The sequence below is a fragment of the Notothenia rossii genome (genome assembly GCF_949606895.1).
Source record: "Notothenia rossii genome assembly, chromosome: 5".
In the NCBI taxonomy this organism is placed as follows: domain Eukaryota; kingdom Metazoa; phylum Chordata; class Actinopteri; order Perciformes; family Nototheniidae; genus Notothenia; species Notothenia rossii.
This window is the reverse complement of record NC_136903.1, coordinates 81,789,227-81,808,748: the sequence shown is the minus strand read 5'-3', so window position 1 is coordinate 81,808,748 and position 19,522 is coordinate 81,789,227. Positions and strand designations below refer to the sequence as shown.

Here is a 19,522-nt window from a genome sequence, read left to right as displayed (position 1 = left end):
TTTTAATGTTTATTTTTATTATCTTTTCTTTTTAATGACTGTTTTTAATTGGCATTTTCTTAATGTTTTTCATTTTTTGTAAAGCACTTTGAATTGCCTTGTGTTGAAAGGTGCTACATAAATAAACTTGCCTTGCCTTACAGCATGGAGGGTGAGATCAATACAGGGACATCAAATGTAGAGGGAAATCAACAATCCACAGACATATTTTAAAGATTAGTACAAAGGATCTAAGGTGTGCATATTACGTGTCGTCAGTGGGTGAAAAAATTGCTTTTGAAACAAGACGATTTGGCAAGCAAGGAGCTTTAGCCCCGAGAGGTGGAGGGCAGGAGTTTTTTTTTTTCATCCTTAGATAGTGCTTCTGTGATCCAACTGATGGGAGGGGGGAGTCATTCTGGAAGAATGATTGACTTTGTGTTGCAGTTTTGTGCGTGAGTGGGACTGTCCACCCTGCCGTCCTAAACAGTTACGGATGAGGGAGTATGGTCTCAAAGGCTGGCTGTGTAAAATATGTGGGAGGCTTTGTTTTACTTTAGAAAAGTAATTGACTGTTTCAAGGAACAACATTCTTTACTGGGCTCTCTGTTAATGTTGTCAGTATTGATTACCATTTAAGTGTGTTGCAGATTTGTTTTCTTATTAGAATAAGTAACACCTTAAAGGAGTTTTGTGTAGCAAATCGCTAGCTCCAGCTCAGGTTGCGCTTTAGGTAGGATCTGAAACTGCTGACTACAGATTTTGATTATCCCGAGGCACATTATTTAATAAAGTTGAAGTAGCCGCAGCTTCACACATAATCTCACTGCATGAACCTGAAGTATGTTTGGAACAGCTAACAACTAGAGAAAGCACAAAAGGTCAATAAATCCTTCTTGGTGTGTCAGAAGATTTTGATGATTAATAACTCTAAATGTTGTGTGTAAAAGTGCTCAATAGGTGGCACACAAAACAAAACTGTACATGATGACATGAAGAGCCTTTTTGCATCCACATGTTCCACGTATCTCTATCATTATCTTTTAGTCGTGCTCTCCTTCAGCACCCACAGAGCCTTTGTCGATGCAGACAGTGAGCCTGGATCTATGAAGAGCAGATGAGATATTTACAGGAAAAAAGACAAGAGAGAATAGATGGGAACAACAGGGGTGTATTCTGTGTTTTAAAGAAATGTTTATCCCTTGTCAAATTGAGTAATAAATCCCAAATTGGGGGCGGAAAACTCATTTAAATTCAGTTCCAGGGAAACTATTTTATATTAAATTCTTACTCTTCGCCGGGGGAGGAAATGGTTCTCTGTTGATAGGTTTGTGATGATTTTAGTTTTAACTTCTCCTCTCTCTCCTATCTCCCTTCTCCTCTGAAAACAACCCTGTCTCCTAAAAATTAAGTTCCCACAGAACTAAACTGCATTCTCAATTAAGTTTAGCTAGAAACGTATTTTCTCCCACGTTATGTTCATTATGAACGTATCTCAAATACGTTTATTTTCTACATATCTTTGCCATTTATTGTCTTGTTTAAGATAATGATAATAGTCATTTGTAAATATCATTTTAGAGCACACATTTTAAATCAGTAGGCGAGGCTGTAATTTCGCCAGCTGTTACTCTCATGAGTGAGGCAGAAAATAATAGAGTGGCAAAGTCACGCACATCTACTTAATATGGAAGCCTGTTTGCGCCACAGAAAAAAAAAAAAAAATCCTGTAAGTCATTATAATGACTTAGTTATCTCATTATATTGGACTTAGCTATCTCATTATACTGACTTAATATCTCATTATATTGACTTAATATCTCATTATATTGACTTAGTTATCTCATTATATTGACTTATGGCGCATTTCCACTGCAGCGGGTAGCCCCTTTTAAGCGTCCTTAATCGTCCTCAAGCGGCCAGGCCAGTTTTTGGTGGCCTTTCCATATAGCGTAGCACCGGCTAGCGGGTACTTTTCCCCTCTTTATCCGGCCCCATAAAATTGTGGTTCTATCAGGCCAGGGCTGAACTAGTGACGTCAACACGCTCGACTGCTGATTGGTCAGAGAGAATCGTCACAAGATCGCGTGCGAGATCATCCCTAGCGTCGCATTTATATCTAGAAGCAAGCTTGCAGCATTTTTATACACAGCATTTTTGTAAACGGAGGAGCTACAAAAATGGCAACGTCAAAGAAAAGCACACCGTGGTCGACCGAGGAGGTGACGACGTTCCTACATCTCCTTGGGGATGATGAAATCCAGCGGGAGCTCGACGGAACAACTTGAAATGTGAAAGTGTTCCAGGATGTCTCTGCACAGATGTCCCCGCCTACACTGCGTTGCTACCCCAGGTCCTAAACTGTAATGGAAATGCGCCACGGCCTCGGACGGCCAGCGAGGCAGCCCGAGGCCTGAGCGAGGACGCTTAGGGACGCTTAAACGGGGCTACCCCGCTGCAGTGGAAATGTGCCATTAGTTATCTCATTATATTGACTTAATATCTCAAATCAGGCCTCCCTCAGTAGACACACATATAGTTGGCGCAGCGTATGTTTTGGAGAGATGTGGGATATGCTTGATGTGTTATAAGCCGCGTTCACACTGCGTACTTTGCAGTACTTAGTGCCGGCACTTAGTGCCCCGGCACTTATTACACTTAAGTACCAATCGCGTTCACACCGGAGTACTTTTCCCTGAGGGAAGATTACGCAAATGAGCCGCTGACGTCACTTCTTCTTCTTCTGCTTTGGGTTTCCTGGCAGGCTGCAAACAACTTCACGGCGTATACTGCCACCCGAAGTCCCCGGCCGGAAGTCCCCAGAGTTGGGGACTGGCTTCAGTAGAAGCTGCTGGGAGTCCCAGCAGCTTCTACTGAAGCCTTCAGAGTAAATCGCCAGAGCGCCCACACCTCCTCATCACTCCACCGCTCCCATGTTATTTTTTGTGTTGCCATAAGTTATTCTCTCTCCGTTGGTGCGCGGGGCTAATGATAATAATGCTAATGCCACAAATACAATGGCGGCTTCACAAAACTTTTCAGAGTTTTACGGGTCGTGGTTTGCAATTCGCCCACCCGATCAGAACTGGGGCACTACTTCCCCCCAGGATAGTACCACCTCTCTAGCAGGCACTAAAAATGGGGGTAAAAGTTCCCGGCACTAAGTACTCCTTTTGGTGTGAAGGCAACATAAGGGGTACTAACAGAACTTAAGGGGAAAAGTACGGGGGGAAAGTACTCCGGTGTGAACGCGGCTCAACCTTGTCTTCTAAGAAGGTAAAAGTAAAAACGGTGCCTACGTCCAGTGGAGCCACGAGGGGTAGAAAGCTGGTTTGTCCTTGCTTCCTTTTTGTTTTGTTTTCTTTCATTTGAGCCACCGTGCCACATTAGACTTCCTCCATTCATGTAACGCAGTAAACAGAGTTGATGTGACCCCCTAAAGCATGCAGGCCTAAAGGATATACATAAAGATACACTATGGTCCACTCGGATAGTTTGCCATCTCCGTTCTCCACGAAATATCTTGTAGTTTAGCCAAGTGTTTTGATCGAACAGGAAAAATTGCACTGTTGTAGATATTTGATAGATATTTGATAGATATTTGATATTGACGTATGCAAGAGGAAACAGGCCATCATAAATAGCCATAATGTCCATTATCGCCCACCTCATTAAACTTTGTGGAGTCCTCCCTCTAAAAAGAAATTGCACCATATATTTGATTTCACATTTAGTTTTATGACATTTTTAACTGAGGCGCAGTACAGTGTATGTAAATCAGGAAGTTCGTATATAGAGAATTAATTATTGTAACTGTATGATGGTCTGTAGGGCATTATACTGAAACACATTGCTTACCTCAAGACTTGAGACAAATCTCTCTTTTCTCTCTCCTGACGTTTGTTTGGCCTCCCAGTCAGACTCTTTCTTTTTTTTACGTTTCATTGTACCTAGGCCTTCTCTCATACCATTTGGACATGTTATATATTGTATAATCTACACCTGAAGCATTCTGGTATAGCAAACTAACACAAAAGTTGGTCAATGTTATGTGTAATCTATTTAAAGAGGCATTTATAGACACTATATAGGCCCACACGCGCTCATCTGCAGATGATAAAATCCTTTTTTGAATGATTTATAATTGGCTGATGTTTGAAATAAAGCTGGGTTTCTTGTGGCTTCAGTGATAGTACAGTATACATGTTGCTGTGTTTGATGTCCGGAAAACACAGCCACAAACAATCCAGTGGGTACAGCTACAGTCACAAACAAATAAATATATGATTGTAAAGATATATACATTTGATTAGGAGTCATGATACAGTGTATGCTTTGACCTTGGTATATATTCAGTATCCAAACAAGGCCTGATTTATCCTCTCATATTACCAAAACGTATAAGTCAATATAATGAGATAACTAAGTCAATATAATGAGATATTAAGCCAATATTTTGAGATAACTAAGTCAATATAATGAGATATTAAGTCAATATAATGAGATATTAAGTCAATATAATGAGATAGTAAGTCAATATAATGAGATATTAAGTCAATATAATTGAGATAACTAAGTCATTATAATGACTTACAGGATTTATTTATTTATTTTTCCTGTGGCGCAAACAGGCTTCAATAGTAATTCGTGGCACAATTCAAACAGGATCGAAAGATAATCTTTCCCTCTCCATTGACTTCAAAACATAATTTTCTTCGAAATAAGGTCCCGGAGCTCCCCCGGAAGGGGAGGGACTTCGTCACTCTATAGTTTTATCATGCCAAAAAGCTGCTGTGTCGTTTATTGCACCTCAAACATTCAAACAAATCCAGAGTTACGTGTTTCTGTACTTCCTCTAAGAACAAAGGACAGTAAAAGAAGATCTCTGTGGCTTCAGGCTTGATCGCCGTTCAAAGACAGCGTTGGTTTCCCCAAAAGTGGGCGGGGCTGTAAAGTGACGTAGATTTTACTCATATATTATTCAAAACCATTTTATTTATTCTAACTAAATTACATGCCAGTGTTTTATCTTTTTATTTGTTTGTTTTTATTTTAAATCGTATAATGTCGGACTTTTTTATTTTTTTATTTCTAAATAACACACTGTTATTTACTCAACAATAACACACAATTATCCTTGTTTTTATTTATTCGTTTAATTCTATAATCTTGGGCTTTTTAGCCGTAAATAAAGTAACCGGAAACAGACGTAGGCCTATAAGGGACATTTCAAGCGATACACACCACAAACCACCCACTGAACAGATGACCCAAGATCCTCAGCTTGAATCTCGTTGATTGGATGTTTTAGCCGCAATGCATGTTGGGGTATGATGTTAATGCGATATGATATCCGAAAACAAGTAACAATACTTTATTCCGAGTGTTCTTGCTTTTCTCTTTGGAAGTCATCACATAACTGCATTGTAATACACGGTTCGGCTGCATTAAATATTACACATCTGCCGTAGTTCTTTATTTATAGAGCCCTGATGAGAAGCACTTATTTTAACTGATATTATACACATTAATTATACTCTTATGTATGTAGATAGTATAAGAAATTTGCAGAATTTGACAGTTTAATGGTGGAGGTATACACACATATTGATAGATGTCTTGTAATGCACTGTTGCATAACTACACTGTAGTTGTGTATATGATATGTCAATAAACCTTAGGAAATCTTGAAATCTTGAAAGGGATGTACAAAATAGCAATTATATAAAAAATTTAATTAACTATTAGTAGAGAATAATGAGTAATCAATATACTTTATAGAGATCTGCAGATAAATGTTTAGTCTTCTCAAGCACCAACTATCAAATATCTCTCCTGATTGTTGGCACTTGACAGTCACCTTTCCCTGAATTTTACTAAAGTCTGCTTTAAGGGTTGTTTATATTTCACATCATTAATCAGAATCTGCAAAGTAACTAAAATAAATGTAGTGGAGTAAAAATACCAGGTTAACCTCTGAATTGTAGTTGAGTAGAATTACAAAGTAACAATGAGCTGTCATGTGGGTATATATTAATGCTGCCCATTATGGATACAAGCGATTTTCACCCATTTAGTAATGTTTTACATTTGTACACACCAATGTGTTTCCTATCGCCTAAACCTCCAGGGCTGTACACAGTTTAATACTGTCAACTTCTAATTTTGGGAAAACAAAAACGTCTTTTAAAACTACAATTCCCAGTAGAGACGTGCCATAGAGAACATGTTGCGAACTTGCGAAACACAATAGCCAGCATGTGTAGTTCTGGGGGGGCGTTCGAGTCCAGTTTTGAATAGTCTGCCGTGGTTTCGTTCCACTTCAAAGAGCTTGACGCTCGGCGTAACCTTGGCGCACTGCCACTCCAACATCCAATCCCAGAGCTTGAAGATTAATCACGGGGTTTGTCAACGGGACTGTAGTCCCAGACGATAGCTGGGGATTATGGGTAGTGTAGCGTCTTCGGCCATCCTAAACTGAATTTTTTTTCGGATATCATATCGCATTAACAACACCACATCTGGCATCACAGAGATCTTCTGTTACTGTCCTTTCTTCTTAGAGGAAGTACAGAAACACGTAAATCTGGATTTGTTTTAATGTTTGAGGTCTTTTGAGGCATAAAAAAGCCTCGTCACGTGACCTCCCGCGTGTGACGTAACACGGGGGACACAAGGGGGAGAGCGGCCGGTGTAACGTATTAATAAACATGGATCCCAATGCTAGTTTCGACACAGAAGACACAGAAGAAGTTGAACATGAATATTCGAATGCATATGACGGACCACAACCTTATAATTATGAGCCTTCTAGGCGTCCAAGAGACCAGGAGCAGCCAAGGATTAGACGAAATAACGGCCATCGGAGAGAAATTGAGCTGTGGTGTGAGGAGAACCAGTGGAGAACTGGGCAGCTATCTTGGTGAGTGACCGGCGTTAGCTACAGAATGTTAGCTAACGTCACATCACAACATTGTAAAGTTAGCTATCATATATCAGGCTATAACTAAAGTAGCATTGATAATATAGTAACGTTACTGGCAGGACTGTTGATACTGATCCATAACAGAAACTAATGCGCAAGTATCAGCCGTATCTCGCGTTACCTAATGCAACTCCACACTACGGTGCTGTGTAACGGAGGAGAGACGCGAGATACGGCTGATACTTGAGGATCTGGCGGAGAAAGGTTGTGGAGCCTCCGTTGATATGCCGTTGTAAATGGCTTGATGGAAAGCAGGTGTGTAGTCGGGGAGGGTGCACAGCTGATTGCAGCAGGTGAGTGGAGGTTGAGCCGGGAGCCAGGAGTGACAGCCACCACGCACACACAAACAACACAGACAGGGGGAAACAAACAAACACAAAGGAGACGGCTGGAGCAGTACAGCCACCACAGCGTTACCTAGTGCAACTCCACACTATGTCTTACGGTGCCGTGTACCGGCGAGGGGAGAGAGAGAGAGAGAGCAGCGAAGGGGGGGGGGGGGGGGGAGAGAAATGTAATACGGTTTCCTGATAAAGCTGTGGAGAGTATGTGCTGCAGGGAGGTGGATGCACAACGCACCCAGGAACGAAAGCTAGCTCCGGTCCTTTTTACTGTGGACTCGATGTCCTGACAGGCTGGTATTTGTGCAACCTGCACAAACACAATACTGCACCATGATTACAAATGGTGAAATACAATGTAAAACTACCGAAAAATACCAGCTCCTTAAAACACAACCGCTCTACTCAACTCAACTCTACTATACCCGCGGTCAGAGAGCGGAGATGTGTCCCCTGTGTGATGTAATATGACGCGTTTGACGTATGACCTTAAAAAAAAGCCGTTTTTAAGAGCAGAGCTCAAAATTGCTCCTTTCCCTCTGAATTCCTGCCCTTATGTCTCGTAAAACATATCAAATCCTGCATTCACTTCTTTAACTGTAATTTTCAAGCAAGTTTAAGCATAAATGTAGAAAAAATAACAACCTGCAAGATGCTCTTTAACTTCCAACAAATCATCAGTGTCTGACATCCTTTCAAAGCTCTTAAGTACATCTTGAGTTCTAGTTCTCTGCTCCAAAAGTGTAATATATTCCACATTTCACTGCAGTGGGAGGGAGGTTGCATAATTCAGACACCTTAAGTTCTATAAAGCACAAGAGAGAACTGACATCAAAAGTATTTTTCACCTATTTTCTATTGCTTGTTGATCATCTCTGTCATTGTTTCATTCATCTTTTACAGCCCTGACCTGTTGTCATAACAAAAACAAGCTTTAAAGCATTTTAATTACTCTAATCAAAGATGAATAAAAATGAGGAATGCTTCTCAGAATAAGCTCAAAGATTGTTTGCATACAAATGAGTTTTTAAATGTTTGATGATACCATTGTGAATCCTTTAAAAGCATTTTATAAGCCCCTTCTTTCTTTAGGAATCGACGCTGTCATCTGATCAAAGTGAGATTGAGTTTATTGTGACAAGACTTGCTGTTTGACTTGAGTTTCCATTGATCCCATACGTTTGTTCTCTCGCTGACGAACAGAGAGAATCACTATCTTGTATCACAAAATGCGCTCACTTAATTAAGGGAAGAAATAAAATGAGGGAACAAAATAGGGGAGAAAGCTGCACAGGCCCTCTGGACTCTCACGACACACAGATTCCGGTGTTTGGTGTGAGTTGTGGCTTCATGGGTGTGAAGTTTATTTCTATCTTAGAAACCAACCTCTGTTTTATGTGAAAAGTGAGTCACCGGGAATTAATTATTATCGTTTTTTATCTGTGAAAAAGTACACACTGATGACACATTGTGATCAGATCTGAAAGTATGATACCTTGATTAAAGAGGGCCGCTGTGCCAAGTCTCTGATGTGTTAGTCTCGCATTGCCAGATCTTTCTACACACTAGATTTGCACTGCTGGCAGAACAGGCTGAACAGACACTCACATAAATACTGTGTGAGTTGTAGCCCTATGAAATCAATAGGAGAGCAGAGGCAGCTCATCCTCTCACATCATTCATCTGAGCTGCACTTTAGTTGAGTTTCACCTCCATCATTTAGGGTTGTGTGTGTTTTCTTAATAGAATTGAAATTATGTGACAGCCTGTGTACTTTGCCTCAGTTCATGTCGTCTTCTGATTGCTTAGTTTGTAGATGGAGGTCGTAAGAGCAGTCACATTGGACACATTTGGTTCTAACGTGCCAAAGCTTTAAATATGCCAAGGATGTTTGTCCCACAGTGTTATCTCGGACAAACATTTTGAAATATGCAACAAATGTTGTAACGATCTACCACATTACTGTTAGGTTACACCCACCATCTATCCTATTACCCACTTATGCAGGTTACTACCTCAAAATCATCATTTAGTTGCCACTTTGACTACTTTTAAGAGCTGTAAAATCCAGTTTGAGAGTATTATAAATGTAGTATTTTGGTTGCTCTTCCCTCTGTGACTACAACTGGGCTTTCTGCTTTATATTTCCTTCTTGAACAACATGTCCCTACAGTATGCTGTCTCACTTGGCTTTCGACAGCTTTCAGGTAGAAAGCCATCTACACTAGATGGCTGCAGAGGAATAAGAACAAGGGTTGAGACTTAAATCCAAGTCATTTACACTGTTGAGCAACTGACTGCAGGACCATAAAGTACGAGGATGCTGCACCAAATGTTGGATGAGGCACAAGCCGAGAATAAACATTACTTCGATGAGATCATTAAAATCTCTTTGACAAAATATTAATACATTTTGAATACATTTGCATTTAAAATACAGTATTAACTGAAAGCCATCTGAATGAGTCACACATTCAACAAAGCAGCTCCATTTAATGAATCATTGTTCAATCTATTACACATATATTCATGATACCCAATCACCTCAGAAAATGGGAAGAACATTGGAGTTAAAGAGGCACTATTATGCTTTTTGGGGTTTTTCCCCGTTCCTGCAGTGTGTTACATACATACACTTATTTACACTTGTGCTTCAATTGGCTGGCGCTCCAACACATTGTACTGTAAGTGAGGCTGAGGGGCATCTGTAAGCGGTTGACCAATCACAACAGAGTGGTTTCAGACAGAGGGTGAAAAGAGGTGCTGCAGCACAGGCAGTATAAGAAAAACATTCAAACATGTCACAGTAGAGTTACAAAATACAAAAATGTACTTCAAAATTTGCCGAATAGGGCCGCTTTAGTCAAAGGGGAACTTCCGCACTGCCACAGGAAAACCACATTAAATAAACTAGAGCCGCCATCGTCAATATCTCAGAACAAAACGGCAAAGGAAGCAATTAAAGTGCCTTTGTGCATCAATAATTAGATTACTTGATTTGAAAGTGTCCTTCACAGTATGTCACAGCACATGAAATGGTGTTGGTCCAAAATTAACACATCAGTGCGTCTTTGTGTTAGTGTCAGTCTCTGCTGTCCAACATGGGAAGCACGACAACCTGCCAGGTGGTGATATTTATTTATTGATAGCAAGAAAGAAACAGCCCTTTGAGAATGATAAATAATCTAATATAGAAATAAATCTCCCCCACCGCTGACTTTCAGGAGAATATAATCTATTGAGTTTGTCAAATGTTATTCTGCAGCACTGACAGCTCCAGTTGTTAGAATGTATACAGTGCAAATCAAATACCAAGTGTCATCTACATCCCTCTGCGGAATACAGAAACAGATCCATATCTGGTCTTGTTGGTTTGTTTGTTAGGTCTTGTTAGCTTTTCATATATAGGCACCAGCATTTCAAGGATTGCCGAAACAGCTTGAGAATAGATGATTTCTGAGGTTTGAAAAGGTGGGAGAAACTGTCAGCTCAACAGGAAAGCCAGAAAAAGAAAACCAACCATTTTCCAGGTAACGAGGTGCTAGTGTCAGCACATTTGAAGCAGCAAAAAAGACAAATTCAAATTAAATCAAGTTTTTGGATTTATTGTCCATGGTCTAAAATAAAGTCTAGATATCGGGTTTTAAAACAAAGTTACTTTGGAGGGCAGATTTTTGGTACAGGATTAGAGCTATTGCCACGCCCAAAAATGTCAAAGAATGGTCGTCAAACCATTTAATTGGATGTCTCTATGTTAACAGCCGAACAAATGGCTAGCAAATGGCAGTGACTCCTGTGGCTCCCTGTGGCCTCTAGCTGTGAAAGCACCAATTAACCTTAAGTGGACAAATCTGCACCATGGCCACTCTTCACTAGTTCTGGTGTTTGGCAGAAGTTGGGTTCAACTCAGCAGACATCGCTTCCACTTATCGCTCATCTCACTCAAACCATCTGAAAACCTGTCAACAAAAGATTTTCTTACAGTTTCTCTCCTGGAGCTTTAGCAGCTGCCAAATTGAAAGTCTATGGAAACCCTAACATACAGTTACAGTTTAAAAACAACATACTCCAGTGTGGTATAACTTTTTCAAAGCATCACCTGGCAACACGATCTACTTCATGTATTCATAACCCCTGTTTTTTTACATCACAATATGGCTTTAAAATATGTCCCTGTCACAAGTATCGCTTATCTTTTGAAGCTCCAAAGCTCTCAGATAGGGATGACTGTTTATGTGCTCCATTATACCATATTTAAATCTCAAAGAAAGCAGCCTGTCTGTATGAGACGGAGCAGGTTTTCAATTGACTCCAAGGTAAACCCTTCTGCAGCAAGTAATTGAAAACACAGTTAACAATCAGGAATCACAAAGGATACCGCTGTCCGTGTCCCTTGTTGAAATACAATTCAGCATTGGGTTATTAAAAGATACATAAGCTACTGAACTAACTTAACAGGCATCTTTTACTACAGTAAACCTAAACAAGTAGGTTTCTTTCCATTTACAACCGTAACCAAGAGCTTACTGTGACCATAGCAAAGGGTCATCATTTGAAGTATATGGCAACCCAATGCTTTTTAAAGTTATGGCAAGGGGTCCTGACCAAGAGTCACTAGGTGATGAGTTTAAAAATGTAGAATGTATTGGCGAATCCAATTCCACATCATTTAAAATAAGTCTTCACCACACAGTAGCTCAAAGCCCAATAATTAGAGCTCAGTAACAAACAGAGGTCCAATCCAGGGTGATCCTTTTACAAATGTCCTCAGCTCTATCTTTCCCTTTCAACATTCCCCAATAAAGACTAAGGATTATGCTTTGACCCAAAGCCATATTCTGGTGCAGTTCACCGTCATTACAATGAAGTGAAAAGAGCAAGAGTTTATTCTGAAAGAACACTGCGACTGGGTTATAAAATATAAATAGGAAATGTCACCCTGATGTGGCTTTTGAAAGGTTTTATTTATCACTTTAATGTTGCTTTTATATTATAAACTAACAGTGGACTTCAAGGTCTAATAGGATACTTTTATTGTTGGATTTGTTTCTCGTAAAAATGTAAAATAATACAGCTACATCCTTTGACGTTTTTCGTGGTTGACCTTATGATACATGGATATTATCTGAATGCAGTGATACATGCTGGGCTGGATTTAATAGGGTTGACTGTCACTATCATTTCACCGTTACAGTATTTCAAATAGCAAGCAGCCAACTAATAAACTGCAGCATGTATTTTAAAACGTTGGTATCCTTACTGCTGAAATAAACCATTTATTTCGACTCTTGGATTCTATTAAACATTTAAATAGACCGCAGATTTATGCCTTACATCTAAATGAGTCTGCTAGTTTGCGTCATTAAATATCTGAGTGGTTTTCCCACACTCACTGGTCTCGGAGTCATTAATAATAAAGCGATTTCTGTTACCGCCTGTGAAGTTACCCTCAGGTGGAAACACCTTTAACAAAGCTCAACCTGCCTGAGGTTTTCTTTCACTGTTACATAAGAAATGTAAGGATGAAATTCAAGCAGCATTGAAAAAGTTTTTGTTGCGATGCAAAAGATGTGATTTGAGACAGTGGTTGTCAAAGTGGGGTCCGTGGCCCTGTGTCAGGGGCTTTACAAAATCATGGTTATATATTCATTATGAAATTGCACTGTATTAAAAGTGCAAATCCACAGAGGACAATTAAGGCTATAAAGCAGGCATTTTGTGTCCATTACTCCCACTCGGGTGAGCTTTAGGGCAACAGAAAATTTTATATGATTTCAACACAGCCATTCTTTTATTCTTTTAGGTTGCAGCACTTATTTAATTCAGCCTTTGACTGGTAAGCTTAAATGTTTGAACTTTGTTAGGACTATGCCAGTATTACTTCTTATGTTCTGAAAAACTGAAGAGGTGCACATATTCAAACATGTAATAACAAACCATCATATTCCTTTGATATTAATTCGGAATGTGCTGAAAATGTTTGAAGAAGCGAATAGCTTATTTTTAAACCCTTTCCTTTATTGCATACGGGCCTAGATAGAGAGAGTAACAATAAAGGCAGAGCAGGTAATAATCCTGCTGAGATTTGAATCAGCATTGACAGCTCTAATACCTCATTCACACCAACGCAACTCCGGTTCAAGCTCCGTGCTAGAGCTTTTCAGGTTCAGAACCGGTTCTTCGGTTTAGCTCCGGCTCTTTTCACACCGCCCAGAGTCCGACTGGTAATGCGTCATTGCGTCATTGTTTGCGTCATGACGTAACCGTTTGCGTGTCTGCTTCATAAAGCCAAACCGCGCGGATGAAATCAGTTGCATTCATTTCTTATGGCTCTATCTGCAGCTTTTCCGGAGTCATTTCTGTGGTTTGGACTATATTCTTATAAAAAATTGTACTCGTGTCAATAAAGGTTTTTTAAAAACACAACTGCTTCCGAGGTCGGTCTTCTTTCTTAAGGTGGACTGAACCATGAGTGTGGAGTAACGTTGTATCTTTCATTTAAATGAACTGTAACCTTCACCCAGGTATGTAACAGCTGTTCTCAAATGAACACGTGAAGTAAAGTTTAATATTTATAGTTTTATAGATTTATAATGAGTTATAATGAGAGGTGATCAACGTGAATGCTCAGGTTCCACCTTAACACGCAGACACGTTGCTTCGCCATGAGCAGAAACCTTTATATATACAGTCTATGGCAGAAACACTAAAACTCTGAAACTCTTGTTAAGTTTCTTCATCGTTGTGTACAAACTGGATAAAACGTGGGCTTTTTGTTGTTGTTCAGGAGTTGATCCTGTCTCTTCCCCGGCCTCGACGTAAGCGTAACGTATGTGCACAATGTGGACAATTTTTTGGTGCTTGTAACGAACCGGATTCCGGAGCTAAGAGGCTGCTCCGCTGCGGTGTGAACAGGAAAACCCGGTGCTTTTCAAGTTCCAGCTCCGAACCGGCCCTGAAACACCGTTGGTGTGAATGAAGTATAAGAGACCGCAGTGCGAAACTCCACTGGTTCCAAAAGGAAGTCAAGTTAAAGGTTTCCTGATGAATTTATGTTATCTCTAGTTCCAAGTCTTCTTTAATACAGCTTAATGTCCATTTTGTAATTTATGGTCCCAGTTGTATTCAAGTCCACCTTCTCGTTTCATTTATGATTCCAAAAAAAAAGATGGCAACGGCCAAAATGCCAAACTCAATTGTACGAGTAGTCCTGGAGTTTTAATAACAGAGCCAAGACTTACATTTGACTTAATTTTCTATTCTCTTAGTGCTGCTGTGCAACATTCAACACAACCATAATTGTGCAGCACTTACAGAGGACGTATTATGCTCATTTTCAGGTTTCATATTTGTATGTTGTGCCTATACTGTGAAATGTTTACGTTCTTTTATTTTTCTCAAACTGCCTGTGCTGCAGTACCTCTTTTGACCTTCTGTCTGAAACCACAGCCCAGTCTGCTCTGATGGTTTAATTGGCTCTGCTGTGTTTGGTCAACCACTTAAAGACGTCAGACTTTAGGATTTTAGCCTTTGCAGACCATTGCGTGCACCAAAACCTATTTATGTCACACCCTGGCCCTGGTTATCCGCCTCACTCCCTCACCTGATGTGTTTTCCTTCCCTGCCTCCTAATCACCTGCCTGGCTTCAATGAGCCTCAGCTGTCCCTAATCATTACTCCTCTCCTGTGTATTTAGTCTGTGCTGTTGCCTTGGTCAGTGTCAGTTTGTCTTGCATGAAGTGCTCCAAGAGGCTCTCCTGAAGTTAGCTACAGTTCTAGCTGTTAAGCGTTTTTGACCAACTTAGTTTGTTGTTTTCCATTGCTTCCAGTCGGTTCATTTTGCATCTTTGCCTGTATTATTTATGCCTTTTTGATTAAATGATGACTAAACCTTTTTGCCTGGTTGTGCCCTTGAGTCCTATTTGTTGCTTGTGCCAGTACTTGTGTCTGATAATGTATCACACTACAGGAAATGGAAAACCCCAAAAGCATAATAAGACCCATTTAAACACAGATACCAGCAAATTGATGCTAGAGAAGGTAACTTACTTTGTTCAATAAGCATGCTACTGTGTCAAGTATGCTATGATTTATATTACACATGAAGAGCAGGGAGAAAGAAAGAGAGCAAAAGGTTGTTATGGGTTGCTTCAGAGTCAACAAAGATTGAAACGAAAACAGAGGAATAATAATAGTTATTATTCAAGTTATTCGAATGGTAATCACTTGTAGCTGCCTCCATCAACAAAGAGCAAGATTTAAGTACAGTATGGACTGAGTGTTACAAAAACTGAATGATTGTTCACAGGCTTTCTGCTTTGAATAATTACAGAATGTGTGATGTGCTGGCAATTGAAAAGTTAAATTGCTTTCTCTACATCTTGTAACATGTCATTGGTTGTCTAAAGAAATATAGTCTTATGTGACTAACCTTGCACCATATTTCCAGGATTTATCTCTCACGTAATTTGGAATAAAACACACAAATTCAGTGTCTGATTAGATACCTAAGCACTATTATAAATGTAGTATAGCTATGCACCTCAGCTCATCAGAAGAAAAACTGCCCCAACTGCTTTCATAGTCTGCTATTATGCTTTCATCAAACTTTGATATAACTGGGCCATCGTTGCATGGTAAAATGACTTGAAAGGAAATGTGGCTCCTCATTTATCCACTGACAGGCTCAAAGCACCACCTGGGTTCATCCCTCATGAATTGTCTTCTCTCCTCCTCCCAGTCATTCACCATCTCTAAGCAATGAGGGGCTTCATTTGTTTCAATAGACCATAAATCAACGCTGCACGTTGGAAATAAACGATAAAAGATCTCTCTTCTCAAAATGATTACCACATATGATCACCTGAGCAAGGCACTAAACAATTCAAAGGTGGTGTTGTGCGCTGTCCAGCCTGCAGTTGTTTCATTGCATTTTTTGACATTTATGCCTTCTTTACTTTTAGTTTTTCCTATGCAGGGGTTTCAAATGTGCTTCCTCTAGTATGCCGTTTGTCATAGTTGTGGAAAGTCTGCATTTTTCCCATACTTTGTACCGCTCCACTGTATTCATCTCACCCTACACTGACGCACTTCATTGGATTAACCCTCCCTGGAGACATTATAATTCAGAAGAGACGTATATATGTGATGACAGTAGAAGCTTCACCTTGAAACTCAAAGTCAACCTCCCACTGAGACCCAGTTTGAACACTCACACTGTCCCCTGTGCATTTGCAGTGCCATGCCATATATAAACTGTATATACTCTACGGCTACTCTTTAGTATGCTGACATATGACGGCACCTTCGGCTGTCATTCTCCTTAGTGACACGCTAGTTAGCTGATTATTCCACATGTGTCAGAGATATCGGCCCTAGAAAAGTCTTCCTTCTTTCAAATATGCTAGGACAAGATGGCACTCAAAGATGCAACAAGAATAATTGTAAAAACTCATCAGCAATGCTTCTTTCCAGGAAACACGACCCAGTTACTTAAAGGTCCCATGTCATGGCCATTTCCACTGATCATAATTCCATTGTTGAGGTCTACTAGAATAGATTTATATTGTGCAATTTTCCAAAATCAGTTTGGTTTCTCATACAGCATCTCTGTAAACTACGTGTATTCACTGACTTTCACTCTCTGCCTTTAACGGCTCGTTGTAGCTCCAGTAGCTCCAGCCCCCACCCTCCCTGTGAGCACAGTGTGCTCTGATTGGTCGGGACGTTGTGAATCGCGCTGAGCTCCGTGGAGGTGTGGTTTCCTTGTTTAGCGATACACAGCGAAACAAAGCCAAACTCACCCTGAGCACACACAAAGTCACAGCCGAAGTAAAAACAATAAGTGTGGCTTGATATTGAGTAAGAAAAAGGTTGATAAACGCTGCGAGAATGGATCATGCGGTACCCGGAAGAATCAATCGACAGTAACGTATCTCCAACGAGGCGTTTTGGGGAGGTATTTTCTGTGTTAGAGTTTTACTCGCTACAGGATGTACTTTGAGGGTTTTGACTCTGCAGACCGTTTACATGCATAAAAACCTTCATAACACACAAGGGGACGGGTAATAACCGGAAGAGCATGACATGGGACCTTTAATATAATCTACAGGAGTTGCTGTGAGCAGTTGAATGTAGGAAATATTTTCTTTCTACCGAAAAACACCTGCCAACGAGTGAGCATGCTCCCCTCGTCCAAGAGGAGATGCACAATTCCTTCGATGAGTGATACAGTTAGCGGGTGTAGTTGAAATTCAAATTAGTTTGGGCGCTTTGAGCAGCACAAGCCGAGTGCCAAGTACTTCCATTATATTTGAGAGAAGGCAGACATTTCTACAGCACATTCTTATAGCACTCTGCAACCCATGCTAAAAGAATCTAGATTGATAGATAGGACTGCAGGTAGGAAGAAAATGAGCAATAAGTCTAAAAAGGTCTTCAAATACAGCTCTTTCTCCCTCGGCCAGTTTTAAAAGTGAGGACCACAGATGGGTCACTCTCATATATTATTCCACAACGACGAATAAAAGCTTAATATGAAAGCGCAGTCTGATATAAGTCTGCAGGGTATTTACTCAATCTCTTTTAAGTGCAGTTTCAAGTGAAGTGGAGCATCGAAGTGGAATTGTAGGGCAGAAAATGAAACGGCAAGAAAGAGAAGTGGCAAAAAGCAGAGCCAGTGTGGATGAGTAGATTTACCTGGCCCAGAGCAAAAGGAAGCAATCACAGCCAGTATGCAGACGTAACTGAGGTAGGACATCCATGACATACTGTCCTGGAATAAGAGTGCAAAAAGATGATATTTCAACGAACAAATTGGTACAAAATATCTAAAGTCAGCTCTGAGTAAGTGTTTAAGTCTTTAAGGGAATTAATGGACCGCCGCATCCTATGTATATTTTGTTTTTGTTCAACAGCCAACATCATCCAATAAATCCAGGAAAATGTCATCAATACATTAGTGTGTGAAAACAACCGCAGTATAGAGACACCTTATAATTTAGAGTACGTTATAAATGAGGTCAGTGAAGAGGAGGAAGAGTGGCTTACCTGGAAATGAAGGAACACTGTTAGTAGGCTGAAGAATACAGCCATGGAAACGAAACCAAAGATGAGCAGGGGCCTCCTCCCGATTCGCTCTATCACTAAACCCTGGGAAGAGATTTAAAAAAAAACAGTTTTAAAATCGTTTATATGTTATTCTTTACAATGACTGTGATCATGAACATATTGGAAGCAGAATCACACTAGGGATGCCAATGTCAGTTTATGTAACAGCACTTAAACGTCTCAATGTCTGGTTTCTGATCAAATTGAGTACAGACATTTATATTCCCCAGAGGATGAATCTTACTAATTGAGGTGACTGTAACCTGTAGTGCCACCATAAGATCGGCCTTTTCGTTTTTTATCTTCACAACATTTCAATTTTTATCTTGAATACTTTTGATGGATTGCCTTGACATTCAGTACAGATGTTAATGATGCCCAGAGGGTGAATCTTAATAACTGTGCTGATCAATTCTTCATCTCATGCCATCATGAGGTCAATGTTCCTATGACATTGGTTTCTGATCAAATAGTAGTGAATGAACAAAATGTTAGAATGCTAAAAAGTTTATTTAAAGCAATTGTCTCTTTCTGATTTCTGATCAACATGTTACAATCTATTTTGTGCATTTTCTCAGCTTTGTCTTGCACTGCATGAAAACAATCTTGGAAATGACAGTCAAGGACAACAAAATAACAACTTATTTTAGAACAAAGGCTTGCTGAATGGAGAAAATCACATGTATTTTCTGAAACTGTCAAACCACTGCTGAAGATGGAGAATCCCCCATACATAATACATTATACAGTAGAGATTTACTCACACACACACAATACTGCATGTGTCTCATCAATAATTCTACAGGCTCTTCCAAGATGACTTTCTTCTTTGGTCATGGATTCATTGGGGGAAAAGATAGAGAGCCCGGAAAAAATGTTTCTCCCCCCCTTTTCCATTGTGGCTGCAGAACATTATAGTATTCATGAGTTTGCCCTCAAACTAGCCAAACCAGTGGCAATTTACCAGGTTGTGGATAACGGTTACTGGTATATGATCAGTATGCAGACCTGCACCGAGGGGCTTCTTTTTACAATGTGATTTATGTGCGGTGTAGGAGAGGTGCTGTCTTCCCTGTTCCTAAGAAAAAAGGATCAAGACTTGTCCACA

General features: G+C 40.0%; 1 protein-coding gene across 4 annotated transcripts in view; it reads right to left on the bottom strand.

The window, feature by feature from the left end:
- Positions 1-19,522, bottom strand: part of slc2a9l2 (solute carrier family 2 member 9, like 2) — a 147,897-nt gene that overhangs the window by 63,068 nt on the left and 65,307 nt on the right. For all 4 annotated transcript variants that reach the window (XM_079682204.1, XM_079682205.1, XM_079682207.1 and 1 more), the window contains 2 exons: positions 18,355-18,456; positions 18,004-18,079 (listed from right to left, as the gene is read on the bottom strand). In XM_079682204.1, the coding sequence (XP_079538330.1) occupies positions 18,004-18,079; positions 18,355-18,456 (178 nt within the window). The remainder of the gene's footprint in view (positions 1-18,003; positions 18,080-18,354; positions 18,457-19,522) is intronic.